Source organism: Colias croceus, chromosome 5 (assembly GCF_905220415.1).
Source record: "Colias croceus chromosome 5, ilColCroc2.1".
NCBI lineage: Eukaryota > Metazoa > Arthropoda > Insecta > Lepidoptera > Pieridae > Colias > Colias croceus.
Window position 1 is genome coordinate 6,389,680 of NC_059541.1, and position 27,956 is coordinate 6,417,635.

At 35.1% G+C, this 27,956-nt stretch overlaps 3 protein-coding genes across 6 annotated transcripts; 1 reads left to right on the top strand and 2 right to left on the bottom strand.

Moving 5' to 3' along the window:
- Positions 1-475: 475 nt before the first annotated feature.
- On the bottom strand, positions 476-19,417 carry LOC123691830 (THO complex subunit 2). Its single transcript, XM_045636405.1, has 30 exons — positions 19,287-19,417; positions 18,918-19,083; positions 18,596-18,837; positions 14,822-14,955; positions 14,490-14,746; positions 14,268-14,417; positions 12,617-12,786; positions 12,345-12,510; positions 11,776-11,945; positions 11,249-11,447; positions 10,726-10,973; positions 10,483-10,600; positions 10,266-10,398; positions 9,969-10,126; positions 9,493-9,749; positions 9,218-9,377; positions 8,573-8,821; positions 7,648-7,868; positions 6,534-6,702; positions 5,645-5,758; positions 5,424-5,529; positions 5,192-5,276; positions 4,964-5,033; positions 4,758-4,827; positions 4,370-4,410; positions 2,748-2,846; positions 2,480-2,537; positions 2,308-2,378; positions 1,050-1,099; positions 476-640 (listed from the first exon to the last, which is right to left on the bottom strand). Exons 1-30 carry the CDS (start codon positions 19,352-19,354, stop codon positions 607-609), a joined length of 4,233 nt encoding a protein of 1,410 aa, XP_045492361.1. The 5' UTR covers positions 19,355-19,417; the 3' UTR covers positions 476-606.
- Positions 19,418-20,601: 1,184 nt separating this feature from the next.
- Positions 20,602-21,275, top strand: LOC123691854 (probable 28S ribosomal protein S6, mitochondrial). The gene has a single exon (XM_045636441.1). The coding sequence runs from the start codon at positions 20,734-20,736 to the stop codon at positions 21,184-21,186; it is 453 nt and encodes a 150-aa protein (XP_045492397.1). The 5' UTR covers positions 20,602-20,733; the 3' UTR covers positions 21,187-21,275.
- Positions 21,276-21,427: 152 nt separating this feature from the next.
- LOC123691834 (Bardet-Biedl syndrome 7 protein homolog) lies at positions 21,428-27,808 on the bottom strand. Of its 4 annotated transcripts, XM_045636411.1 has the most exons (16): positions 27,790-27,808; positions 27,433-27,544; positions 27,202-27,325; positions 26,995-27,109; positions 26,781-26,910; positions 26,509-26,702; positions 26,235-26,415; positions 25,966-26,147; positions 25,696-25,813; positions 25,453-25,593; positions 25,132-25,361; positions 22,744-22,902; positions 22,549-22,658; positions 22,226-22,328; positions 22,007-22,128; positions 21,428-21,625 (listed from the first exon to the last, which is right to left on the bottom strand). In XM_045636411.1, exons 2-16 carry the CDS (start codon positions 27,532-27,534, stop codon positions 21,474-21,476), a joined length of 2,163 nt encoding a protein of 720 aa, XP_045492367.1. In that variant the 5' UTR covers positions 27,535-27,544; positions 27,790-27,808; the 3' UTR covers positions 21,428-21,473. The 4 variants fall into 4 exon arrangements, with proteins under 4 accessions (XP_045492367.1, XP_045492368.1, XP_045492366.1 ...); XM_045636412.1 differs by lacking the exon at positions 27,790-27,808 and having other exon boundaries at positions 26,787-26,910; positions 27,433-27,620; XM_045636410.1 differs by lacking the exon at positions 27,790-27,808 and having other exon boundaries at positions 27,433-27,619.
- Between the last annotated feature and the right edge of the window lie 148 nt (positions 27,809-27,956).

Consider the following 27,956-nt stretch of genomic DNA (forward strand, 5'->3'; position numbering starts at 1 on the left):
ATGTCTACACATCTTAAAATGTTGTCATACTTTCAAATGCTTATAACTCCAGTTTATGTTTTGTGCAGATAATCACTTTTACCAGTAAGGGGACGATATAATGTTTAATGTTTTAATTAAATTACACCGACGAACACCAAAAAGATGTCCACCATGTCTACTGCCTACTGACTGCCTGTATGGTCGGAAAGTTTTCCAAGTACCAACAGCTTATAAACTTTTATTACTAGATTTCATTCGGTTATGGAAAAATCCATAGCTTCCTTGCATACATAATGAAAACAGTTTATAACCATACTACCTACATAATCTATTAATAGATTTTACTTAAACTAGAATACAAGCTATATTTATAATGGCTTCTCAATTATGATACATGAATTTTATTAGATTATTCAAAACCTTAATTTATAAAAATGGTGGAATGGTATAAATATAAATATAACTGTAACAAAAATTAAATAAAACTATTTAGTATTGTGGACATTTATTTTATTGCAGTATACTTCCATACTGTTTGTCAGTAGCTTCTAGTACATTTTCTTATATCTAGCTCTTATACTAGGTAAAGTCGTCACTGTCGTCATAAGATCTTGAAAACCAGCATTATCTTCTGATCTTCGACTCATTTGATCGTCTAGTGTTACTCAGTTAAGGAAATCAAGATATAATTATATTTATCACATAAAATGACTAAAAAATAGCAATGAAATATGTTTTTTTAACTGACATAAAACTAAAAAAATTGGATAACAACAAATAACATAGAATGAAAGTTTTATGAGACAAACGATTGTTTGGTAGTTTATAAAAAATCATAAGGTACTAAGTCAGGGGAAAGGACCAGATAACACATAAAAAGCATTCTAGGTACCAAAATTGGACATTTGTAGTTACATATTAAGATTGGATATTATACAAGACTACAGCTACGGAATGGGAATTAGCTTCAGATTCCGAAAACAGAAAAAAGGGACTGCCTGCAATAACTATCACAGACCTTAAAAAAATTAAGTTTTAATATAAATTATTTTCTTTTAAAAGGATATTGTTTATCTCTGGGTTCTTCATGTGATCGATCCCGGAACGGTGATTTCTCCTGAAATTAGGCAATAAATAACAATATTCAAAACTGATGATGCTTTATCTTTATGGTTATAATATCTTTAAAATAACTAAGACTTAACACTAGAGTTAATTGGGGAAAATTCTGTCTCTATCCTTAAATGTTATCCTTGAAAAAAGATCGTTAGTTAAATTTATAATGTTTCTTTTATTTATTTATTTACTTAATTATTTATTGCACACACAAAAGAAATAGAGACACATAAAGTACAGATAAGAGGAAAATAATTTGTACAAACGGTGGCCTTATCGCTAGATAGCGATCTCTTCCAGGCCACCGTAAGTAATATGTAAGGAGAGACATTAAAAGGAGGTGGGTGAGCAAAATATATATATCACATACAACAAATATATAGTAGAAGTATATAACCAGAGAAAATATAATTATAAATATTTAATAAATATAACATATCGAACAAATACATATATAGTAGTAGGTATATAACAAAAAAGAAAATAAGATAACAGTAAGGAAATAGAGGAAGAAGCTAAGCCAGAGAAAGATAGTGTGACTTAAGAAGGTGTTTAAAACTCCTTAAGGATTGCGCTTGACGTACTTCTAGTGGAAGTTCATTCCAGAGTTTGGCAGCATGAACAGCAAAGGAATGACCATAAAATTTGGTGTTCGTGACAAGGACACGCAAAAGTAAAGTTTTGGAAGGACGAGGGAAAGGAGAGGTAAAGAAATCAAATTTATCTTTGAGATAGTGAGGAGCCTTAGGATCAAACAGGACGGAGAAAAGAAGATGAAGGATGTGGGAGTTACGTCGGAAGCGGATGGGTAGCCAGTTGAGTTTTTTGGGATAGTCTGACACGTGGTCAAACTTACGCAAGCCAAAGATAAAGCGAATTCAAAAATTCTGAAGGCGTTCAAGTCGTCTCAACTGGACTTCGGAAAGATCAAGGTAGGAGGAATCAGCATAATCAAGGTGGGAAAGGAGAAGGGAATGAGCTAGCATTATTTTTGTTGGGATAGGCAGAAAGTTGCGCAGGCGCCGAAGTGAGCCAGCGGAAGCAAACATCTTCCTACTAACCTCCTTCAGATGAACATCCCACTACATGGTCTGATCCATTAAAATACTCAAGTTTTTAACGTGGGTACTGTAACCGATCTGTATGCCGTCCAACAAAACAACAACATTTTATTCTTATTCTTAAAACTCAAATTGCTTCTTCACTCACCCTTTTATGATACTTCTCATAATGGTGCTCTTCCTGCGATCCATTTTGGTGACTCGGCATTTTAATTACAACTGAAATACGGAACAGGTGTTTTTGTATCATTAAAAAAGTATTTAAACCACGTGGTGATACTTCATATACTTAATATTTTGGTTACCATTATATTCCTTACCTTTTTGTTCATCGCGACGTCGTTTTTGTTCAAGAAGAGACGAGTCCTCGACCCTATCCTAATAATAAAAAGGAAAGTAAGATTAAACAAAATCAAAAACCTTAAGTTCCTTCAAGCAACTTATAACGTATTATGGAGGTCAAGTAAAAACGATTAATATGGATCAGTGATGGACCTATTTTGATACAGAATACTTATGAAGACGGAAAACAATGTAAGTGAGCGGTTAATACAGAAAGGAAGTGTAAGTTAAGTAAAGACTACTCACCCTTTTACGGCTTATCTTACGCTCTTTACGCTCATCGCCTCTAAGTTTAGTTTTCCGTTTCTCCTTTTCAGGTGATCGTTCCTCAATCTCTTTACTACCCTGCTTATAAAATAGTATATTAAAATGCATCTATAAAATAATTCATTGAAAAAATCATTTAAATTATAAGTTTTATACAAATATGAGTCAAAGGGATCAAAGAATTAAAATAAAGCTTCATTATATTTTCTTTTCTTCTTCTATGTTTTCGAGGTGTTAGTTTGCCGCCACAACATATTAGAGAATTAAGAGCAGGAACTTGTTGTTTATGATGGTGATCAAGTATCCGTTTTATGCCGACTTCCTGAAGTTATCGTCTGACGATTACATGTGGTGAATTTGAAGTAGACAAGGTTAAAGATTTGACTGGACGTAGTGTATTCTCTGCCTTCTTACTGGTTTTATTGCTTATGCCTTATTTTATGACACAAATCACATTTGAAAGTTTTCTTCAATAGATGTTTTCTCTTATGAAATTTTTCCAAGAATCGTTGAATTAAATGAGGTCTGTTGGTTTACTTATTGCTTCTTTTCATTTATTTTCATGATACCGCTGCTGGTCCTTTAATGTCTTCACTTTCAACAGGTTTATGGTAGGTAAGTTGGTGGTGTTGTTCGATTTATTAAGTATTTCGGGTTTCAGTGTGTAATTAAGTATTTGAGAAAATTTTCATTTTATTTATACGTTGAAAAGTTTGTAGTTTTTACCGCTTTCATGTTTTCGTTTTGTTGAGCTTGTCCATTTATTTTTGTTGGTTCTCAACCATCCAATCAATTTAATAATCAATTTAAGGGATCACCCTTAAATTTTCAAGATGTCTGATGTTTCATGTGATGATACTATGTTACATGATGATATATTTTATTGCCGATTGAAATATTAATGCATATATTACATTTGTTCCCAATTATTCTCGTTAGTACCAGAATGTTGACAACTTATATAGATTATGCCAAGTCCACCATTACACGTTATATTTTAAACATCTGAGTCGTATACATTCTTCTGTTTGTTTCTTGACGCGTTTTCATTTTAATTATATGAACCGTTTGACTCAATAAAGCAATACACTAAAAACCTTACCACTGCTTGACTGGGCTGGGCTGACTTACGTATATCTTTGCGCCTTTGATATTTATACGAGTTTAATTTGTAATATTGTTTTATTTTTATTGATGTTGCTTCTCGTTTTGAATTTTTATTTAATTTTCAGGGGTTTAATTTTTCCGTTCTGCACCTGGATCTCCATTTTCCATTTAACGAAAACGTATCTTCATATTTCATCGAAAATTCACATCTGCGACTCTACTCCATCACTATCTTCCTTTTTCCTTTATCCGCGCATTTTCGCGTCACTCGAACAGTAGCAACATGGGGCGAATCTTCTTTAGTGTTTTTAGTTATATTTGACAACATTTATTTTTGTACTAAATTATTTATCGTTATATCACTGATAGTCACTGAGTCTGATCACTACACACTGCACAGTCCGTAGCGTGGCCTGGTCCCGGTGCCGCGTCGAGCCCAATCCTCAGTCCGGCGCGAGCGCGACGCAGGGTCGGTTTATTACAACGATACTCACCTTGCCATTGCCGCTGCTCTCTACTTTACGACGTTTCACATCTGCGAATGTTAAAAACTATGTTAGAAATCAAATGGGGCTGAGTTTGCATTAGTTGATTAGTAGAACCTGCTTAATTAATGTAGTCAGTTGATAACAAATCTTAGCCCAAACAAATTGAGAATAGTAGGGTCGAACATGGAATAAATAACTTCCTAAAACTAGGGCACAATCGCAAAGAATGTTAACGTTACAATAAAACAGAAATTAAAAAAAGAAAAAATGGAAATAATGTAAAATGTTTTAGGTTGTAAAACATAATATTCTATGTTATTATCAATGGTAGCTGTAACAATAAAACAATATTTGTAATTTGTTTTACTAAAATAACATAAACAGTAAGACTTACCACGATCTACGTCATCGGACGGATGACGGTGATCATGAGGTGGTGATATCGCTTCCAAATAGCGCTCCTCCTAAAAAATACAAAATTACCAATATTTTTGCTTTATCCCAATCCGAAAACAATATTTATGATCGCGTAAGGATCCGTGAATTGTTCACAAGTTCTCGCTACAATATTTTACTTTTATTTCAATGTATAATACTTACTCTATGTGATCGTTCTCTTGGAGATTTATCTTTACTTCTCAACTCTTCTTTGTTCCGTTCCTTCAATGACCTAGAAACAGGGATTAAATTCACTTAATTTAGAGAAACATTATTTTGTATTGAATATGGCATTATTACTTTTTGGCATATATTAGTAGAGTACACAATAAAATACAAAAGTTACGACGTTTCATATGCTATTTCATATTGATTATTATTGATACTTACGATCTAGACTCCCGCTTAGTCTCCTTATCGCGATCTGATTCATCGCGTCGTCTATCACTGGTTTTCGATTCCTTTTTCTCTGAATCTAAAACAACAAATAAAAAATAATTTTGTTTGTTTGTTAAATAATTTTAAATTATAAAATAGTCCGTCCAGTCGTTGTTTTCGTAAAAGAGTAAGACAGTTAAATAACCTCATCCTTTTTTTAAGTCAGTTAAAAAATATTATTTACCTGTCGTTTGCACGGGCGAAACCACGGTTTCCTGTTGTTTGTTGTTAGTTTCCTCTTTAACAGCCGTCACTTGAGCCACGCCGCTTGCTTTATGCTGATCGACTACCTAGAATATTCAAATAATTGGACACGTCATGAAGAGCGAAAGAAATTTAATTTATAGTGATGTATTGAATTAAATGCAATTCAGTAATAACTTGTTATATACTAAGGTTACTCACCTGGTGGAAATCGCTTTCTTTCATCATGTTGGGAACTTTATTCCTCAACTGACCGCTGTACCCTGTCGCCAGAACGTACAAGTCTGGTCTTTGGTTCTTTTCCTCTTCTTTAACCTAATTAATAACAATTAAACTTGAATCAGCACTAAACGTCTAACCACCTTGACCTTATTTATTTTTTAAGAACGGAATATTTCACATAAATTGACATTGTTTCATTTTATTAAGAAACTAGCTTCAAAATCAAACTCAAACATTTACGCCCGCGACTCCGTCCGCGCGGATGTCGCTCTTCGCGTGGATGGTTTATTTCTCCATTTTGAGTAACTGACAATAACATCTTATAATTAATTTCTATTGGACCCACATACGCATCAAATACGGCTAGGCTTATAATAATACTCAACGCGGTTCTACAGAACAACGTCTAAGGATAAAAAAAATTATACGTATCCAGGATAAAAAGTATCCTATTTTACGCCCAGGATAATAAGGTATTATTATACCAAGTTTCATCGAAATCGACCCGTTAGTTTTTACGTGATGTCTTCACATACAGACAGACAGACAGACAAAAATTTTTTAATCACATATTTGGGATTGGTATCGATTCAGTAACAATAAATTCAATTCTCAATTCAGTGCTATTTATTTTTTCAATATTTTCAATGTACACAATTGACCCTTCTACAGATTTATTATATGTATATAGAAAAAGAGCGTGTTTGCCGAGCACACATGTCAGAAAATTCTTTGGCAAGATTCAAAGATACCAAAATCGTTGTTGTACCTTACTCCGTTGAGAAGTACTAAACGCGCCTAAAGAAGTTTCACTTACATAAATTAATTATAAGGCAAACAATTAACTTAAACTATTTCCAAACTTTACCTTCTCAATTTTCCTCTCGATAATTTGCGCTAATTTCGCCAGCACAGGGAAGTGCGGCAATATCTTGATGAGCACTATGAGCGCGTTACGGATCTGCACGTAGTCGCCAGAGTCCAGGCACACAACCATCGCTTTCGTGATCTTGTAGTGCCATTTGTGACACACGTGCCTGGAGAATAGAAGGAGAACATTCAATATATTATTCTAAGTAAAAACAAACATGAACATGTATAATAATTGGATTTGTAATTTATATAATTAATGGGAACCGAATAAGTGAGTTTTATTCAATTTTCCTATGACGGATTGAAGAATCCGGCTCGAAGGACCAATGCACGTGGTTTTAGTAACTTTTATAGGAAATAAAGATAATTGTTATTTGAACTCATAAATTTAATATTTGAGATCGCGAAAAGGTAAGAACGTAAAGTGATACAGATTATGTGCCAACAATAGTCAGAACATCATGGGATCTTCTTAATATTTTTTGTGCTTGAGTATACTTCTTGCTTTCTTCATATTGATTCTTAATTAAATAGACTAAACATGTAAATAAGGATTAAAAGCCATCCAAAACTAAAAGATTGTTGTTTTATATGTTGTTTTTTTAGTAATAGAATATGCTACGTGGTCAATTTGAATTTGAATTTTTTTTTTATATTTAAGGCACGCATGAGGCTGTTATGTTCTTTTATACAAAACCGCGCTCCGCGGTTTTACCCGCAGTGTTCCGCTCCTGTTCGTCTTAGCGAGATGATAAATAGCCTATGCCTTCCTCGATGAATTGGCTATCTAACACTGAAATAATTTTTCAAATCGGAGTAGTAGTTCCCGAGATTAGCGCGTTGAAACAAACAATCTCTTCAGATTTATTATATTAGTATAGAGTATAGACTATAGATAAAAAAAAAAAACGTGTGGCACTCGGGGACAGCCGCGGTGAAGCGAATGCATGCAAGCATGCTATGCCTTCAAGCCACACCTCCGCCCGTCTGAGTGGGGAGCGTGAGGTTTTTTCGTTACGGAATTTCTCGATTCAGTCCCCGCGCTCAAGGCCCGCGATAGAAGCTATGCAATAGCTTAAATATATTATGGTATCTGCTAATAAGCCCACCTGTAGTTCTCGTATCCGACGTGGTCGTTCGCCTCCGTGAACTGGTTGGACACGCGGTACTTGGTGACGAAGCCCGGGTAGTGCGCGCACTCCGCGTGGAAGGCGGCGCGGTCCGCGTGCCAGCGCATGGCCGTGCCCAGCACGCGGCACAGGAAGCGGCCGTAGCGGGCCGCCTCGCCCTCCGTGCACGACATCACCGAGTACGTTATGTCGCAGAACAGCTGCAGTGGGAGGGTAGCGATAGATAAGTTACGGAACGGAAAGTAAATATCTTTATCTGTAGTAACAACAATATTACGTAGCAAACATACAAAAACTCACTTTAACTTATAAGTTACAACAACTTTGAAATTGAAAAATGAAATGAATATACATGGGATATTTGCTATAAAAAGCCAGAATCCGGAAGTCAATATTTTCACCACTGCACTATAAAAAATATTTATTTAAAATTATGTTATGGACCACGTGACATCGGAAAATTGATATAAAGACACAGTCTACGCATACACGTTATGTGAATGAATACATTTATTGCCACAACAAGTTTGATACATTTAAAATCTACTTAACCTAAAGAACACAATAAAATAAAAAAAGACGTGTGGCACTCGGGGCCTGCCGCGGTAAAGCTATTGCATTATGCAAGGGTATTATATAAGGGGATATATATATATATATAAGGCATGCTATGCAAATAATTTGCATAGCATGCCTTCAAGCCACACCTCCGTGCCCGTCGGAGTGGGGAGCGTGAGGTTTTTTCGTTACGGAATTTCTGGATTCGGTCCCCGCGCTCAAGGCCCGCGATAGAAGCTATCCAATAGCTTAATAATAAAAAAAAACAAATGAGAAAATAAAAAAAAAATTGTGGCAAAAGGTCCAGAAAGTACGAAAACCCAGCATAATTAACACGTTCACTCACCCGATCATAGCACAACAGCGTGGAAAAATTAGGCGTCTTCAACGCGTGCACAGTATGCACAAACTGCGCGCAGTACAGCGCATCCGTTGCTGTGAACACGCAGCGCGGGAACAGGCAGAGCTGCATGAGGCGGGTGACCGTTTCGTTCTTGGCGGACTTGGCTGCGCGTGCGGGGAACCAGCCGCTGCACTCGCGGGACAGACGGCCATGTACGCGGGACACGTGCTCCTCTTGACGGCGACGCTCCTCCTGATTGGTTTATTTAGATTTGTATTACTTAATGTTTTTTTTGTAACAAAAATGTTTGTATCCGATAAAAACACTTATTGAAAAGCTTTATCTATATGCGCCTACGAAAAATTTATTGGTTACTACCCTAACTTTTTATGTGTAAAGGCATTATGGTACTGTGGGCTTTTTTACTAGAGTAAATCTTACGCAAATCGCACACAAGCAAGGCGTTTATGATTTAAAAGAAATTACAGTTTTTATCGACATTTCAGATATATGAGAAACACTATGCATGTCTATATATCTATATCTGTTTTTGAGAAATAATTATGAAAAATGTTAAATTGATTCAGCTAAGGTTTCTTCACCATTCCATTTTACTATTATTTGTCAGTTTTTAATTATAATACGAACCTGTAGTTTCTCAATTAGAGTATTGAATCTTTCTTGTTCTTTCTTCCCTTTTGTACCCTGTGAAGTATCTCTAGCGGCACTTGCAGCGGCCGTTTTTAATCTGTCAATTTCTCTTGCATAACTTTCAACTGGTACACGTAAGTCGTACATTGATAATGACCTGATAATGAGAAATTATATTATTATTCTAACAATACAAAAAATATTTAATCTATGACTAAAAAGTAAAAATTCCATACATTTCACATGATTATGTTTATTGAAAAGATGCTTACCAAAATGTCACATAAAATTCTGGTGATATATCTTCCCAGACTCTGTTCGGTAACAATGGCGTGATAGATATTACAATAGGCTCTAGAGCTTCCTTAGACGCGATATTATAGCGTTCTATACTCTTCTCTTGAGAGTCCGATTTACTATCAGAGCTCTTTCGCAATGATTCAACTTTTGCAGCTATTTTTTGAGCCAATACTGGGCGGTGGAGAAAGAATGCCACATCGGCGTCCACGTGGTAGTCACGAAGTAGTTCCTATAAAATATTTTATATTTCCTTTTAAAATATTTCAAAATGCATTACAATTTTTAAAAAATGAAGTATTTTCACGTCACGAAACAATAATTTTCATAAAATCCATTCTTTCAGAAACACCGTTTTTTTATGTTAGGATTAGGCAAGCATTTGACCATCGCATCGCCTGATGGAAACATATTATATCGCCGTTTCGGCAACGTCGCTTTATAATCTTACCGGTAAAGGCGGCAACCTCGCAGCATACTCGTCGGGCGCGTGCGACGACGCGAGGAACGTTCCCAGTTGCACCAACGCATCTTGACACTGGTCCGCAAGTCGACCCACTACTTTTAACTGAGAACCACCCGCTTCGTTCGTGTTTTCTTCACCTGAATCTAGAAAAGTAAAATTATATTGACAGTGGGAAAAAATGTTATATTTTTTTTTTTTTAATATTTGCAGTTTTATTTAGTTCTGTCAATATTTTATTTTCAAAAGATACATTTTACATATTTTTGAAAAAACACCACAAACCTTTCCACACACAGCAATGCCGTTGTTGTGCAGATAAAATACAAAGTGCTATATCTAGATTGTTGCCCACTACTGCATCTTTTAACCTCGCAGAGGAACGTCTTGTGTTTCGTACTTGTGAGAAGTATCCAGCCTAGAAATATAATACAATAATTTTTATTTATTTCTATACAAGAACAAGCAACACAATTTTCTGTAGATATTTCTTGAGACGTACTTCTCCCTTAAGCAATTCACCTCCCGCCATCGCGTCTAATTGTTCTGGAGTCATTTCCTCAGCAGCTTCAATGCCGGCCATCTTTTGTACTATCTCTTTAAGAATCAGTAGATCTTGACTGAAATTATTAAATTTTATTAATTATTATTGAGTTACACAAATACCGAAATCACATATGTACATCACATACTCCCACCTCTTTTACTATTTCTCAACTACCCTCAAATAATAATAAAAAATAACCTTTGCTGAGCCTTCAATCGATCTGCTACAAATTGCAACAAGCCAGTTAATTCAATATTATGCTTCTTATATGCAGCTCCAGCAAAAGCAGCTAACGCTTGTAACCAAGGTGGGTGAGCTGCCCCGGTAGCTGACCCTTTACTTGATAGTACTTCCACTAGACAGTAGCCGAGAACATCTAGGGATAGTGACGTGAGGTATTTGAGTGATTCCACCACTGGACCAATTAGATTGTCATATGTTTGTATCTAGAAAATTATAAACATTGTAATTGCCATCTGTTATTTTTTTATATATTATTTCATATTTTACAAAAGCGCGTACCGGGACGAAAGGATTTATTTAAAATTATCACTTAATTATACAAACCTTGTCTTGGCTTGGCTAGAAATAAAATCTTTCAATTTGGTGTAGGGGCTCGGAAGTTAGGCGCGTACACATATCGGGCCACGAAATATTTTTACTTATATAATATTTAAAAAATATACTTTTTTATTCAATTTAAGAAAAAAAGTAAACTTACTTGTAACAGCATATAATCAAAGAGGAAAGCAGGTGCAGCATGAGAAAGTTTTCCAATTAGGCGTCCTTGCGGTTTTATATTTTCCTTGGAGACTCGCTTCATAATATGTTTTATTCGCTGCAATGAATTTCCGCGTACTCGCATCAGGGCTGGTATTTTTTCACCAGATTCATTTTTCCACCGAGCATACAAGCAATACCTAAATCGTAATATTAATAGGATTATAGCATGTCTATTATGAAAACAAAAATAATTTTTTCAGGTAGTATTATAGATACGTGAAAAGTTAAGAGATACAAACTTTTACGAAACTTGTTTGCCTACCTATTTGTGGTATCTTCGTGTTTTTTTGTAAAGCTAACTGACTTTTACTGAAATAGAGACGTAAAAGGGCAGTAGCTTGGGATTAGCAAATTATCAGAATTCACGCCGAAAACCCACATCTTATCGACTCCCACGCAATTTTCAGGCACAGCAAAATAATGTACAATTAAAATAATTTATATGTATGTAGGATTGTATCTCACCTGCACTGATAGGAATACAATTTAAGTAATGTATACACTTCTTCAGCCATACAACAGTTTCCCTCCATCAAGGTGAGTGCAGGCAAAATTGCTGCATCCAATACTGTTAAGGCTTCATGTTGAAGGGGATCTCCTTTTACTGAACGCGACGTACGTAATATGCGTATTATCTACGAAATTAAAAATATTTTTTTTTAATAATATAATTATAAAAAAAGAGCAGTGGTGGCTCAGTGGTGAGACCTCGGACTTCGAATCGATAAGTCCGTGGTTCGAGACTAGGCGAGCGCGCAGGAAATAAATTGATTTTTCAATTTATCTGCGCATGTTGTAACATCACCACTGCTCGAACGGTGAAGGAAAACATCGTGAGGAAACCGACATGTCGAAGAATAAAAAAAAAAAAGTTCGACGACATGTGTCATCCGCCAACCCGCACTTGGCCAGCGTGGTGGATTATGGCCTGTACCCTCATAGGAGACCCGTGTCCCAGCAGTGGGAACGTATATGGGCTGAAGATGAATTATAAAAAAATAGTGTTCAAGATAAACCAGTCATAAGATACTTACTTTATACATCAAAATAGGGTTATGGTGAAGAGCTGGTCCTAATAAAATCAGGGCAGGAATAACCACTTCTTTCATGTCTTCAAAGGTCTTACAGGCTTTTGGAGCTAAATTTGACTTTAATGGTGGTATTGGGGTGCCTATTATTTTTGGTGCTACTCGGCATTGCCTGCAAATATCGTAATTCTTTTTTGTGGACTCAAAAAATAAAAATATATACATCAGAAGCAAAAATACAACAATGTAATGAATAACAATAGAAAAAACGTTCTTACGATCTATATAACGGTTCAACAACAGCATGTAGCATTTCACAAAGAGCCTTGGCTGGGCGAGCTGGCATGGCTGACACATGAAGGCGACTGAATAAAGCTGAGAATTCCCGCCATGCGCACACGCGGATGAGAGCTTCACTAAGCACCAATTTCTGATTAGCCCAGTATTCCTGTTTATCAATTGTAAAAAAATATTTTTAATTTTGAAATTTGAGTTAATTTTTATGCTTATTAGTTATTACACTCACTAAATAAAATCATGATTGCTTGAACATTAAAAATTAATTTCCAATAATTTATAAACAATACAATAGAACTCCAATTATCCGAACTCCGACTATCCGAATCGCCGATTATCCGAATCACAAAAAAATTGTCGAAAACGGTTGAAAACAGCACAGCAGCTTACATTGACGGAGATGTTTAAAAAACAATGATTTTTATTTCTAAACTTGTACATAAGTACATTTTATTTATATTTAAAACATGTGAAAATTTAATGTTTCTTTCATTTAATTCAATAAAAAAATAGTGCAATATCAAAACGTAGCTTTTATTCTTTCCAATAGCAATTTTTTTTTTAATCCGATTATCCGAATATTTGATTATCTGAATGGGTCCCGGTCCCCATTAATTCGGATAATTGGAGTTCTACTGTAGCTCTTTCTCATAATTACTTTCATACAATAACTAATTATTAGTGATGCAACGAATACTATTTTTACGAATACGAATACGAATACGAATATCAAACCTACTATTCGGCGAATACGAATACGAATACGAATATCTCGCCTTGGTAATAAAAGACTTATTTATTTAAGAGGCCTACACCACCGAAACTAGCGCCACCGAACATTTTATTTTTTTACTCCTTAACCAGATCAAATTTAAAAAATCTAGCTCGGTACTTTGCTAGTATATTACTTGTAGTATTTTTGGTATTACTTTTCCAAAAGTGGCCACTTTTGGCGGTAATCAAAAGTTCTCCTAATTTACCGAATGCAAAATAATGAAAAGTAATACCAAAAATACTACAAGTAATATACTAGCAAAGTACCGAGCTAGATTTTTTAAATTTGATCTGGTTTAGGAGTAAAAAAATAAAATGTTGGGGGGGCGCTAGTTTCGGTGGTGTAGGCCTCTTAAGGAATGTTTACTCTTCTAATAATTAAAAATTAAAATTTACAATAGGCAAATTTTTATTTAAAAAACATAAAATTCGTAGATTTTCTGGTTTTAGGCGATTTTTTTTAAGTCTGGATGTTTCCAGTCGTTTAAAAAGTCCTTCCGAAGCGACTGTACATGGCTTCAGTGAAAAATATTTTTGGGCGAGCTTTTTCTGACTTGGAAAATGGACATCTTCTCGCCAAAAGGCCAGTGGATCAGCAATCTCTGCACACGTCATATTTTTTTGCGCGATTTTTAAATTTGTAGTAAATAGAGTTGCATACAAAAATATTCGTTTTTAAAAAATCGTATATTCGCCGAATACGAATATTCGGTAAATGTCTACTATTCGGCGAATACGAATATTCGTATTCGTATTCGTTGCATCACTACTAATTATACATAGCTTGAAAACATCAACAATTCCTACTTGATCAACAATTCTCAAATATATACATAATTCAAAAGAATTACGATTTACCTGTGGATCTGCTTTGTCTTCAATAAAGTCATTGGCCCCATTAGCAGGTGGTCCTTTAGTAGAAACTATATTTAATTTACGAATATATTCCTGGACTAACTTCAACTCCTTATCTGCTTCTTTGGCCATTATTAAATCATCAGGACGTAGCTACAAATAAAGTAAATGTTATATTTATAGCGAAAATTCATGTAAAAAAAAAGTTTGTAAATGTTTACTTACCCATGGATAAATATCATCCAAAGCAATAACTTGATGTTGCAAAAGTAAAGCTATGATAGTTATTAAGTTAGGGGGCTCTTTATAAGTATCCAATACTTCCATATTACTTAGTTTGAACCCTAAGACCTCCGATATTACTTGAGGATCACACATGTAGTTCTTTATAAGAGTAATAAATAAGTTATCTAAATGTGGACGTGCTTCAAAGGATTCCAATATAATATCTAAGACTCTATTAGGATCCAAATTAAAACAACCTGAAAAATATTAAAGTATATATAACCAAATACAAACAAATGAACAATAGCAATGATAATAACTTTATTAAATACCAATTAGTGATTGAATAATCTCCAAAATAGTTTTCCAGTCAGTATCTTCAGATATCTCTTGATTTAATTCTACAATAAGTTTTGCATATCCTTCACTCTCCTCGCGGAACAAATTAAATTTACGTTGCTTATAGCTGAAAAATAATACATATATAAAGAAGATTTATTTATATAAAAGAAGAATTACATTTATATTCATTTGTCACCAAGCGATGCCAGTAGATTTTTTTTTAATAATTTTGCGACATACTAGACCACCCACATTCTCGGGGGAGCCTCAACCCCTAGAGAACGCGTCCCCAGGTGGCGGATAGGGGAATGCCCTTCGGGTACCATAACAAGTATTTGAAGGGTAGGAGTTAAGATACAACTCCCGCGGACCAAGAGGCCGGAGATGAACACTTCGTTACCAAATCCCTACTGCGAGCTACTTTGGCATAATCGAAGGACAGGTCGTAGTAGTGCTGTGTACTTGGGTTGGAGTATACAGTAGAGATGGCGGCGGAAGAGCCCTATACTGGGCCAACGGCGGCGCTCACATCTTGATATAGATGACAACCTTGGTGTCAGGTGGCAACCGGCCGTAAAATTCAAGCCAATCATTTTCTCCTCGAATCATGAAAAGTAAAAAATCAAGAAAGGGCACTTCTGCTAGGGCGTTCCCCCGAAGCGACGATAGAGTGAGTTTATGTGATATGGATGCGAATAAAGAAGAATATACTAGGGGGTCCCCCGGAAGCGACAAGCAAGTAGAATTAAAAACAGACAATAAACCGACAACCCAATGTAAAATAAGATTGGCTACATGGAATCTAGGTTCCCTTACTGGAAGATGTCAAGAACTGGCTAAGGTTTTGCAAAGAAGAGATATAAATGCATGCTGTATACAAGAGACGAAATGGAAAGGCTCCAAGTCCAGAGATATTGGGTTAGGTTACCAACTGATTTATCATGGCATTAAGAACTCCCAGAATGGTGTGGGTATAGTCCTAGACTGCAATCTAAAGCAACGAATAATAAAAGTGGATAGAAAAAGCGACCGTCTAATTGCTGTAAAACTCGCCATGGACAATCAAACACCTCTAAATATAATTTCCGCATATGCACCCCAATCCGGATGTACAGAACTAGAAAAATCTCTCTTCTGGGAAGATTTCGATGATCTCATGAGCTTAATACCAGATCATGAATCAAAGTACATAGGCGGAGATCTAAATGGGCACATTGGTGAAAAGGCCGTAGATTATCGAGATGTTCATGGTGGCTATGGTTATGGCTCTGTAAACAGAGAAGGAACATCTATTCTGGATTTCTGCTCTAGGCATGGTTTAGCTATTGTTAACACTTGGTTTAAAAAGAAAGATGAACATCTAATAACTTATAAAAGCTCTGGAAATAACACCCAAATTGATTACATTCTCTGTCAAAAGTCTTCTCTAAAAAGCTTTAAAGATTGCAAAGTAATCCCGGGAGAGGCACTGACTTCACAACATCGACTTCTCGTATCTAAATTTATATTGCCCAAAAATATTAAGATCAATAATTATGATAGAACACCTAGAATCAAATGGGGCCAACTATACTCTGATAAAGGTAAACAGCTCATTACATCTATTATTGAATACTTAGAAAACGATCTGGCTTTAAATTACAACAATAGTACAAACGCAATGTGGGCAAATTTCGAAAAGTTTTGCAAGGAAGAAGCCTCAAAGCATTTGGGAATATCGAAAGGTGGAATTAGTACCAATAAAGATCCTACGTGGTGGAATGACAATGTCAAGGAGGCAATAAGAAATAAAAGAGAACTTTTTAAGCTTTGGCAACTGACAAAACTGGAAGAAGACCACAGAGAATACAAAAAAGCTAAAAAAGCTGCGAAGCAGGCTGTTGCTCAGTCAAGGACAAACGCTAATGAGGTACTCTATCAAAGATTGGAAGACGCAAAAACTGATGTCGAGGTTTTCAAAATAGCAAAACAACGACACAAGGCGACGTTAGACATTAAAGTAAATAAATACATCCAAAACGAAGAGGGACAGCTGTTAACATCTAACGAAGACATCAGTAATAGATGGAAGCAATACTTTGAAAACCTTTTAAACGAAGAATTCCCTAGTGAACCCTTACCGGAAATCATCCCAACTGTCGGACCTATTCACGAAGTAACGCTAGAGGAAGTCAAGCAGGTTGTTATAAAAATGAAAAACCACAAAGCCGTTGGCCCAGACGAGATACCTGCAGACCTCTGGAAGAAAATTGGACCCCTAGGCTATGAATGGCTAGCACGCCTTTTTAACACCATATTGTATACGCATACTATCCCTGAATCATGGCGACAAAGTTTCCTGGTACCTATCTACAAAAATAAAGGTGACATCAGAGTATGCAATAATTATAGGGCCATTAAACTCACCTCACATACTTTAAAAATATGGGAAAGAATTTTAAACTACCGTCTTTTAGCATTAATTAATATATCCGAAAATCAATTTGGTTTCACTGCAGCAAAATCAACAAATGACCCTATTCAAACTGTTCGAATTCTCATGGAAAAATATCGATCTAACCGAGAAGACTTACACCTTATCTTCATCGACCTGGAAAAAGCGTTTGATCGTGTTCCTAGAAAATTAGTATGGCAAGCCATGAGAGCGCAAGGAGTACCAGAGATGTTTGTAAAAGTCATTCAGGATATGTATAATGGCGTAAGTACAAAAATAAAGAGTGCAGCTGGGTTCAGTAAACCTTTTAAGGTAAACGTTGGAGTCCATCAGGGATCGGCCCTATGCCCACTTCTGTTTAACCTCATAATGGATCTGCTAACCAAAGATATTCAGCCACCTTTGCCCTGGTGCCTTATGTATGCGGACGATATTGTACTGCTCGATCATTGTGCACAAAATCTGCAAATAACATTGGAATCGTGGAGGCATGCTCTAGAAGCTAATGGATTGCGCATAAGCAGAAATAAAACAGAGTACATGGAATGCATCTATAACCCTAACACTAGACATCGTAGCACTATAAGTCTTCAAGGAAAACCGCTTAACAAGGTATCACAATTTAAATATCTGGGGTCCATGATATCATCGGATGCCAATATTGATGCTGACGTTACACATCGAATCAATGTGGCTTGGCAGAAATGGAGGAGTCTGACGGGAGTATTATGTGATCCAAAGATGCCAATAAAGACCAAAGGAAAAGTCTACAAGACCGCAGTTAGACCAGCTCTAATGTATGGCTCCGAGTGCTGGGCAATCAAAAAAGCTCAAGAGCAAAGAGTACATGTAAATGAAATGAAAATGCTTAGATGGGCGGCCGGCGTAACTAGACTTGATAAAGTGCGCAATGAGTACATCAGAGGAAGTTTCAAGGTCGCTCCCATCTCAGAGAAACTCACCGAACAGCGTCTAAGATGGTATGGACACGTAATGAGGCGTGAAGAAAACCACGTAGTAAGGAGGGCACTAAACTTGCCAAATAGAAGAAGGGGTCTGGGACGTCCCCCCGCCACCTGGTGGTCTACCATATCAAAAGACATGGAGAGAGCCCAATTGATTAAACAGACAACCCAGGATAGACCATCCTGGCGCATGAGAACGAGGAGAGCCGACCCCAAATAAAGGGATAAGGCAAAGGAAGAAGAAGAATACTAGACCACCCACAACTTTACTCTTATAGTCAAAGGAAATTCCCATGGTTTCAGATATTTCAGCACAGTCAAAAGTAGTTTCCATATTTTTTATTGATCAATCATATTTTACTTACTATAGCTTGGTCTTAATCTTGATGAACTTGGTATAAAAAATTTTGTTCTTCAATGTTCCAACATCTTGAAGGGTTTCAATTTCTAATCTTTCTTTTAGCAATTTGTCAGACATGAAAGATTCCAATTCACGTACTAAATAGCAGAAAACAGATCTCTCTTCGCTCTGTACATTCAGCGATGTTTCTGCATCTATTACACATACAACATCCAGCAAAATTGAAGGCATATCAGCATGTAACATCTGTAATATTAAAATTTATTAGTATTTTGTAATGTATGTAATCATTTCAATTCATAAAAACAATGATCTTTATAACTTACAGCTATTTCACGAAGTACAGATATAACTGCATCTTTTTTGAGATACCCTTTCAAGGCACAAAGCAACAAATCGTATATACTCTGTGATAGACCCGAAAGTTTACCAGATTTCGTGAAAAGAGGACTTTTGCCTTCATCTTTAATGTATTGTGTAAGTAATTTAACACTGAAAAAAAAAACACCTCAATCAAAAAATAGTACATAGCTATGAGAGTATTATTTATATCATAATTTTGATTAGGGGCACTTCTTTTAATTATAACAATAAATGTATTGATTGCCCAAGGTATAATCAAAAGGTTATTCACAAAACAGATCAACATGTGGTTTTTATGATGAATAAGCTTAAACAAGTGTAGTTTTTCTTACAAAGAGTCTCTGCCTGACTTTTCCCACGTCTTACAATAGTCCGATACAAATTTAGTTAGAGTAGTCATGATTAAATTTCAAGAAATAGCGGAATTTCACAACAAAGTCAAAAATACAACATACGCCGCAGCCATGACTGATTTAAATTATCCACTTCTATAGTCTATAGATTCTGTTATCTGTCATGTATTTATAGATAAAAATAGAATTATACACAGTACTCTGTCATTGTGGTAACACCCGATCCAAGCCCGATCCTCATTCAACATAAAAATAAAATATAATTACTTAGGCATCTATTCAAAAGTTTATTTGGTAGATTTAAGGCCTATTCAGGCATCTCATTAAGTTCTAACTAGAGCGCGAGCGCTGTATCCTTTACAACCGTGAAGTAGACGGTACATCAAAAAATATTATTTTTATAAACTGATCCATTGCCGTCTGCTTAGGATTGCATCTTCCTTATAAGTGGTAGATTACCAAAAACGGTCCGGGTTCTTTTAAATATATAACAATAAATGTATTGATTGCCCAAGGTATAATCAAAAGGTTTACAATGTCAAAATTTTCATATTAATAATGTGATATTATTAATAATAATTTCCCATCCGCTTAGAGCATTAATTGTAAACCCATGACTATAGGTCTACAATACTGCCGGCCAACCGCGAACTAAACTCATACTTGTCGGAAAGAAATTTCTGATAAGTGTGCGGTGTGGTATCGGCGGGCATCAGAAATTTTCTGACAGAAAAATTCTGACGTTGAGGGGCCGGCCTAAACCCTGTGCCTAAACCGAGGCCAAGACCTTAACCAAGCCTAAACCACACCCCGGACACTCCATACAAAATTATAGTTTTGACAGTCACACTGTAGAGACTGCAAATGTGTGTGTAAACTCTTTATGGTTGGCACATTTGTGACTAGCGTAAAAAAAAATTCGCGTTTTTCTGATGAAATACATCCGTAAACAGCACAATATCTAACCATTTTCTACGAAAAACGATAATCACAAATCCAAAATAATAAAATTGCTTTAAGTCAATTTGATTAATGTTGTCAATCTTCGTTGCGTTTCGTCTAAAGACGTCGTTGGTATCGTCCTTGCGGGGAAATGGGTACCATAACATGTCTGATCGTGCGGGGTGAGGTAAGTGTTTAATTTTGGCGGGAGGCGGAGAGTGTCCGTTCTGTAGCGTTTAGCTACTATTATGTATTCTGTGCCTAAACCAAAGTTAGTTTAATGCTCTATGCCGAGCTCTATGCCCATCTGTGACATAACCATACACTTGTCAGTTGTCACCTCGCTTGACACTGACTTATCACTTGACTTATCAGTAATCAGTTCACAGTTGTTTAGGTTTTTGTTAACCTCTAAATTTGTGCTCCAAAGTTATATATTATCTCCTTCAGTCTTCAATTACTATTCTTAATTCTACTCTTTAAAATGCCAACTTACGAGTTAGCTATGATGATTCGAGCGATGCCAAAAGTGGAGCTTAAAACTGCATTAATGAGAGTCTCCAATGCAATTTTTGATCGGGGCGGTATCATAAGAAATATCGAAAATTTGGGATTTCGCCCTATGCCATATAAATCTAGTGCTCATGGCATTGTACACAAGGAAGCGAACTATTTCGTATTCAAAATTGACACCGCTACGAAAGTGGTGGCCGATTTAAAAGAAGAGTATAGAAGAGATGTAGACGTAATAAGACAACATGTATTTAAAGTAAATGAAGATTTAGACAACAAGTGCACTCTTGAAGAGGAATTACTGCCACCTGCTTATCGCAAAGAAGTTCAAAAAATGATTGAAATTGGAAAAACACAAGTTAATCGCTTTACACACAAATTCAAGTACAACTCCGGATTAGACTATTATCCCTTCCAAAAATAGTTATGTATTTTGTAAGTACTTATATTAATAATTTGAATGTAGTTTAATGTAGATATTATGGTTATAACAATAAATTAATTTAAAAACAACAACTGTTCATTGTTATATATTTTATGGCCATTTATAATTTCCATTTATATTCTGACATAATTATAGATTTCCCTCTGTTGATGGTTTGCCAATGCAGTTGTAAGACACCTTTATAATATTTACAGATTTAAATGGTAAAGAAAACATCAAGGCATGTTCAACAATTTATTATATCTATTTGTTTTTAGGATACAATTTTAAAGATCTTGTTTTCTTATCGAAAATATTTCTTCAACAAAGTCTAACCTGCAGGTTTGCATAGCCTCTTCGAGTTGAATTAGGTCATGGTTGTTATATTTCTTTTCCATAGAAAGTTTACACCAGTCTTTGTACCAATCCTTAATGGCTGCTAAAAATAACAATAAATATTTTATATTTTAACTAGCTGTGCCGCGCGGTTTCACCCGCATTGCTCCATTCCTGTTGGTCTTAGCGTGATAATATATAGCCTATAGCCTTCCTCGATAAATGGGCTATCTAACACCGAAAGAATTTTTCAAATCGGACCGGTCCAGACCAGTTCCTGAGATTAGCGTGTTCAAACAAACAAACTCTTCAGCTTTATAATATTAGTATAGATTAGTATAGATTTAATATAACAAACTTAAAAGTATTTAAACATAACTTTATTTCACATTAAGCTGAAACTAATATTAAGTTGCAGCCGATTTTAGAAATATTAGAAACTTATATACTTTGGTATATAGATAATTAATAAATGTGTACCTACATGATAATTCTTCAAAACAAGTTTCTGTTGAAGCTTCTGGTGATGTCAATATCTGTAGATAATCACTACAAAGTACTGATTTACCTTCAGTGCTGATTGTATTTGCGTCTAGATCCAAAGAACTTAAAAAATAAAAATATGATAATATTATTATTAATAGAATATTTGTATTTAGTTACTTGTCTTAGGTCAAAATTATACCTTATTTATACAATTTACCTCAAGGCTTCTTTTAATTTTAATTCTTGTTTTTTTCCATGTTCAGCAATCAACAAATCTTTAATACTTCTAAACGCAATTATACAACAATACTCTGGTACATCTGAAAACCAGAAACATTTTTTTACTCATTATATTAGACAAGAGCTAGATAAATTATGTAACATGTCCGTTTTAAATGGGTATATTTTAATGTTTGTATGAAGATGCCATAATTAAGAAGAAAGTGAAGAATTAAGAAAACATATTTCATTTGATATTGCTAACAGGCAATTGATATTATTTCATATAATATTATAGATTTCCTAATGAAATATACATACCACATGCAATATCCACACGTAATCCCTTTTTCACAGTACAGTTTAAAATGATATCTCGTAATTGAACCAAAGTTGATACATTATCAGATCTAAAAGTTGCTGAGCTGCGCCTAAAAATAACTCAGTGCAATTTTAATAACGTTAATAATTAATTACGCCGTATGTCAATTGTCATTACGTAAGAACTTTACTTACTGATATTGACAAATTAACAATGTTCCTAAAAGTGAATGAGCTCGAAAAAAAATTACATTCTTAGCAGGTTTGGGCAGCGTATCTGGCAAGGCTTCACTGAGCCACGACGTAACTTCAGCTACTGAGAAACTACCTCTCACTCGAATTTCGCTAAAACATCTGAAAGTTTCATTAAATTAAAAATTCAGGTTCGTTGCAAGCTTTATGATTGGGTTTGTCGGCTAATTTCAGTCGATAATCCATACTAATATTATAAACTAGCTTCCGCCCGCGACTCCGTCCGCGCGGATGTCGGTCTTCGCGTGGATGGTTTATTTTTCTATTTTGAGTAACTCTGACAATGACATCTTATAAATATCTATTGGACCCAATACGGCTAGGCCTATAATAATACGCAACGTGTGTTCGCGGTTCTACAGAACAACGTCTATGGATAAAACCGAAAAATGAAGATTATTTTTTTTTCTACGTATTTTTCCAGGATAAAAAGTATCCTATTTTACGCCCAGGCTAAAAAGGTATATTTATACCAAGTTTCATCGAAATCGAACTGTTAGTTTTCACGTGATGTCTTCACGTACAGACAGACAGACAGACAGACAGACAGACAAAAATTTTTTTAATCACATATTTGGGTTTGGTATCGATCAAGTAACATGCTATTTATTTTTTCAATATTTTCAATGTACAGAATTGACCCTTCTACAGATTTATTATAATATGTATAGATGCGAAAGTAACTCTGTCTGTCTGTCTGTTACGCAATCACGCCTAATCTACTGAACTAATTTTCATGAAATTTGGTATGGAGATATTTTGATACCCAAGAATGGACATAGGCTACTTTTTACCCCGGGACATAGGATAGCTTTTATTCCGGAAATCCCACGGGAACGGGAACTATGCGGGTTTTTCTTAGACTGCGCGGGCGATGCCGCGGGTGGAAAGCTAGTATATATATCGCACCTTCGGTAGAACAAGGGCATAATTGTCATAAATTGCCAAAATGACTTAAATATGCAGAAATGCTTTAAAAAGGCCCTTTCAACTGGAGGGACAAAGACATTTGTTTAATTCCTACAAAAAACAGCCAGATTGAAATAGTGGCGTTGTCATTTTGGCGCTATTTTGTTTCACTCTTGGCGAGACAAAGTCTCATTGGTTAGTTGTGCCATCGGCGGGGACTGAGCTAGCTGTCACTTGGAGCGCTAACGTCGTTTATGTAAATATGCCCTATAATGTTTTTGATTTCTGGAACGACAAGGCCATATCTGTCACACTTATGCCTAGTTTACGATTTAAAAATTGGGAGGACAAAGTCGTTCAGACAATTGTGCCCTTGTCTGTCCAAGATTTGTTATACTCCATGGTCTTAAAATTAACATTTTATTCCGATAATTGCTGTAGAGAGCAAAAAAACAAGTTAGTTTTTTAGAAATTTAAACGATAGGACTGCCAATCAAAATACAACAAACATACCCTCACACCCACAAATCTATCCTCAAAAACTTTCGAGTTTACTTAATAAATAATAATATTAGTAAGATATTTATTCGTAAATAATTATTTTTCTTTTTCAAATTTGTTTTTGGAATGTATTATTTTGCTGTGAACACATTGCCTATAAAATCGATCATACATAAATTAGGGGACCCAGCATAAAGCCGATGCCGTCCATTCTGGAATGTAAAACGTGCAAAAAAAGGTGGCCCAATATCAATATGCACTCCGGCAGAATACATAAGCCTTATAAAAAAAGCCACGAAAAAGGAGGAATTATTTAATGTCAAGGAATTGAATTATGATTCTTTCTTGTTCTGTTATCTTAATATAATATTATTCCAATTTTTAAAGCGATTCCAAAGAATTTTGCTTGGAAACATAATAGTTTCAGATTGTTGAAGATGTGTAATGGCTGATTAGTAAGTTTTGATCTCTATTTTTGTGATAAAGTACTGTGGCTTTCTAAAGTGTTTAAGAAAATAAAACATTTATACAAAAAAACACGTTATTATAATTCCAAAATTATTAACTTAAAGCTTTAGATATGGCCATATTTACAAATTAATTTTCTTGTTGGTGGAACAAGGGCACAAATGTACACCTACTTAAGGAAAAAATATTATTAAAAAAAACTAGCAGTTTTTAATATTTGTAAACGATACACCTAAAAGAATATAGTATATAGTTTATGTCATACAAAGCAGAACAACCATAAAAAAATTATTATCATAGCTAGACCACATTAAGTACTACAAATATCTTAAAATGGCTCTCCTGTAAAATTGCAAAAACTGTAATTGTGCCCTTGTTCTACCGAAGGTGCGATATGTGAAGAAGTTGATATTATTGGATTGATCATTATTTGCTAAAGCTGCAAAGCTTTACCTTTTAGATTCTTCTAAATTTTCATCCGTATGTAGCGAATAGTGCGGCAATACGGGTAATTTTAATTTTACGAGTCTCGCAACTCGTGGTGCTCCCGCCGGCAAAACGTAAACGAAAACCGTTACACTTTCCGTAATTAAAATATCTTTAAAATATCGCATTTGTATCCATAAACGCCTCGTTCCAGCTTGGCATCTTATTGTTGCTAATAATTCCGAAGACCTTCGTTCCTAGAAGTTTTCAAAATCATTTTCATTTCTAAATTGTGGGTAGTTTTATAATTTATTTCAAGAGAAATAAAATATTTAGATCGTTTATTACCTGAGATGGACAAATGCTAAGAACGGCTGCATTTTCCGTTTGTATTTCAAGTTTGTTATTGCAATATATGAATAACATATCAAGGGGTACTGCAGATATTATTCTAGCTTCTTGCCAACCGTTTTTGGAAGCTCCCGTTAACTGAAATATTAAGATGTGATTTTGTGCTGTGTAAATAATAAAGATTGATGAAGTCAATTAAAAGAATTTTCTAAGTGATCTAAATCTGAAGTTTTGTGTTACCTCGTGTTGTATATCCAACAAGGGTGGCATAGATAGGCCGCTCTGTAGCGATCGTGTACTTTTCTGATACTTATCTCGTTCATTTCCAGTTTGCTTCTCCAAACGAGCTACTTCGTTTCTGTTTTATATAGACAGAATATTAATAAAGGCAGTAGGTATATATTTATCTACCTATGTACCTAAACGATACTACCTTTACATAAAGCAAGATGTAATAAAGATTTCTTATTGGTATATAAGTAAAAACTAATAGCAGTAACAACATCTTACTCGAGTTTAAGTCTTCGTGATGCGAGAGCATCTGCGGGAATATTGTTAAGAACAGATGTAGATGAGAGAAGGCGACGAGGTCTAAGTCCAAAGACTCTACCAGAGAATGTAGCGGCTAATAATTCGGGTTCATCAGTACCAATGCATCCTCCAGAAATAGATGTAACTGGTTCTCCGCAAAACTATGGAGTTACATTTTCAACTCTGATTTATTACATTATGTGCTAGGTTTAACAGTAGACAAATTACGTGCTATATTATCTACGTACATATGTAAACTTAAGTTGCAGTTTCTCCTCTAATTTCTCAGGATTTATTAGATAGAGTTGTATGGATCCATCGTGACGACCAACAGCGAGATGTGTTCCAACATGATTATAAAACCAACCAACACACATAACCGATCCCAGTCCTTGTCCTTCTTCCAAGCATTTACTTGTTAATTGTGACCTTTTTCGACAAATTAATGGCGTTAGTTTAATTAACCTTGCGATTTCTATACATACTTCATATCACAATATAACAGACTAATTACCAACTTACTCGTTATATGAAATAATTCCAATAGATCCATCAGCGGCCCCATAAAGTGCACAAATATCAGTGGCACGTATTGACTGGGGTACTAAAAGGCGGGATGGCCCTGATTGAATGTAAATGCGAGTAATAACATGACCATTTTCTACTACCACTGCACCTTTATTGGCAATAAGCAGAAGTAGTCGTATACGATTGCTCTGTAAGGTGGATAATACATTATTTTTCTAAATATGTCCAGTTTAAAAGGGACTATTAGAAGGTACTATATACTTTACATTTACAGCTTTGAATGCAGCAGCATCCAAAATTCTATCTTCACACATGAAAGTTGTAATTTCACGAAAATCTTTACAGAAAGTAATTGTACGTCCACTGCATAATATCAAATCGTTGCCGAGAACACACCTGTAAATACATATGCTTTTAACAAAAAATATGCGAATTTAATTAATAAGAAAACAAAGTTATAAAATATAAAACGGTGTGTACATAGAGGTTATTGTTTCAGAAACTGGTGATTCAATAGTCAAAAACACTTTCCCTTTTCTTGTATAACCCTTCACCTCATTCCCTGACGCTGCAAAAATTTTATCAACGTTTGAACCTGCAACAATTGTTTTGAAAACAACATTAGAAATATTTTTTTAATGGAGACTTGAGTGTGCTTGAGATAAGTAGGTAGTCATTTTAAATCACCCGTAGAAATTGCTAATTGCACAGAAGTTATGGGTTTCCCCGGCAATGTCTTAAACTGAATGACTGGTTCTTCATCCTTTATCGCTAGACATTGAAAAACCCCGCTTTTATCACCAACTGCAAACTAAATACAAAGCAAAGATTTAATTGGAGATAACCAATACTATTATTAGTAGTTTGAAGTTAATATACTATGAGCATAATATGTAAAGAGAGAGGAAGAGTGCTTACTTTTTGTTGTAATTTATCACCTAAAGTGGGTAGTATTTTTAAAGTTTCCGGATATGTAATTCCGCAGAGGATGTAATCAATCCGTGATAAATCGTACTCCATTATGGGTAGACTAAATTAAAAATGTTAAACAACAAGTTTAAAGAAAATATCAAAATCGATACTGTCTTGGTAACGCTTGAGTTTAAAGCAACAACATTGTAAACGTTATGTTGTTATTAAGTAATCGCGTTGCCTACGTTGACTGTGCTTATGTAAAGAGACAATTTTTATCGAATATAACTATAATGAAAATTATACGGCAGAATATCAATATAAAAGAAGCATTATAGAGATATCTTAAATAATAGAAAATACCTAACATAGTTTCTGTAGTAGACCGCGACCGGTATCTTAGGGACGAGAACTTAGATTCGAGAATATCTCATTTTGAATCTTTTTGAATACAGAAGAGAGAAAGTTACCCCTTGTTATAAAAATAGGATTGTGATTTTGCCTTTTACCGCTGGAATAAATTAACATCA

Excerpts from the sequence above, each read along its gene's own strand:
- LOC123691830 (XM_045636405.1), bottom strand. The coding sequence starts at position 19,354 with ATGACTACTCTAACTAAATTTGTATCGGACTATTGTAAGACGTGGGAA. Across the intron at positions 6,703-7,647 it reads GTCGGATACGAGAACTACAG|GCACGTGTGTCACAAATGGC; the intron begins GTGGGCTTATTA and ends TCTATTCTCCAG. Across the intron at positions 5,759-6,533 it reads TCGAGAGGAAAATTGAGAAG|GTTAAAGAAGAGGAAAAGAA; the intron begins GTAAAGTTTGGA and ends GTTATTAATTAG.
- LOC123691834 (XM_045636411.1), bottom strand. The coding sequence starts at position 27,534 with ATGGAGTACGATTTATCACGGATTGATTACATCCTCTGCGGAATTACA. Across the intron at positions 27,110-27,201 it reads GCAATTAGCAATTTCTACGG|GTTCAAACGTTGATAAAATT; the intron begins GTGATTTAAAAT and ends CAATTGTTGCAG. Across the intron at positions 25,594-25,695 it reads TGTTGGATATACAACACGAG|TTAACGGGAGCTTCCAAAAA; the intron begins GTAACACAAAAC and ends TTAATATTTCAG.
- LOC123691854 (XM_045636441.1), top strand. The coding sequence starts at position 20,734 with ATGCCAACTTACGAGTTAGCTATGATGATTCGAGCGATGCCAAAAGTG.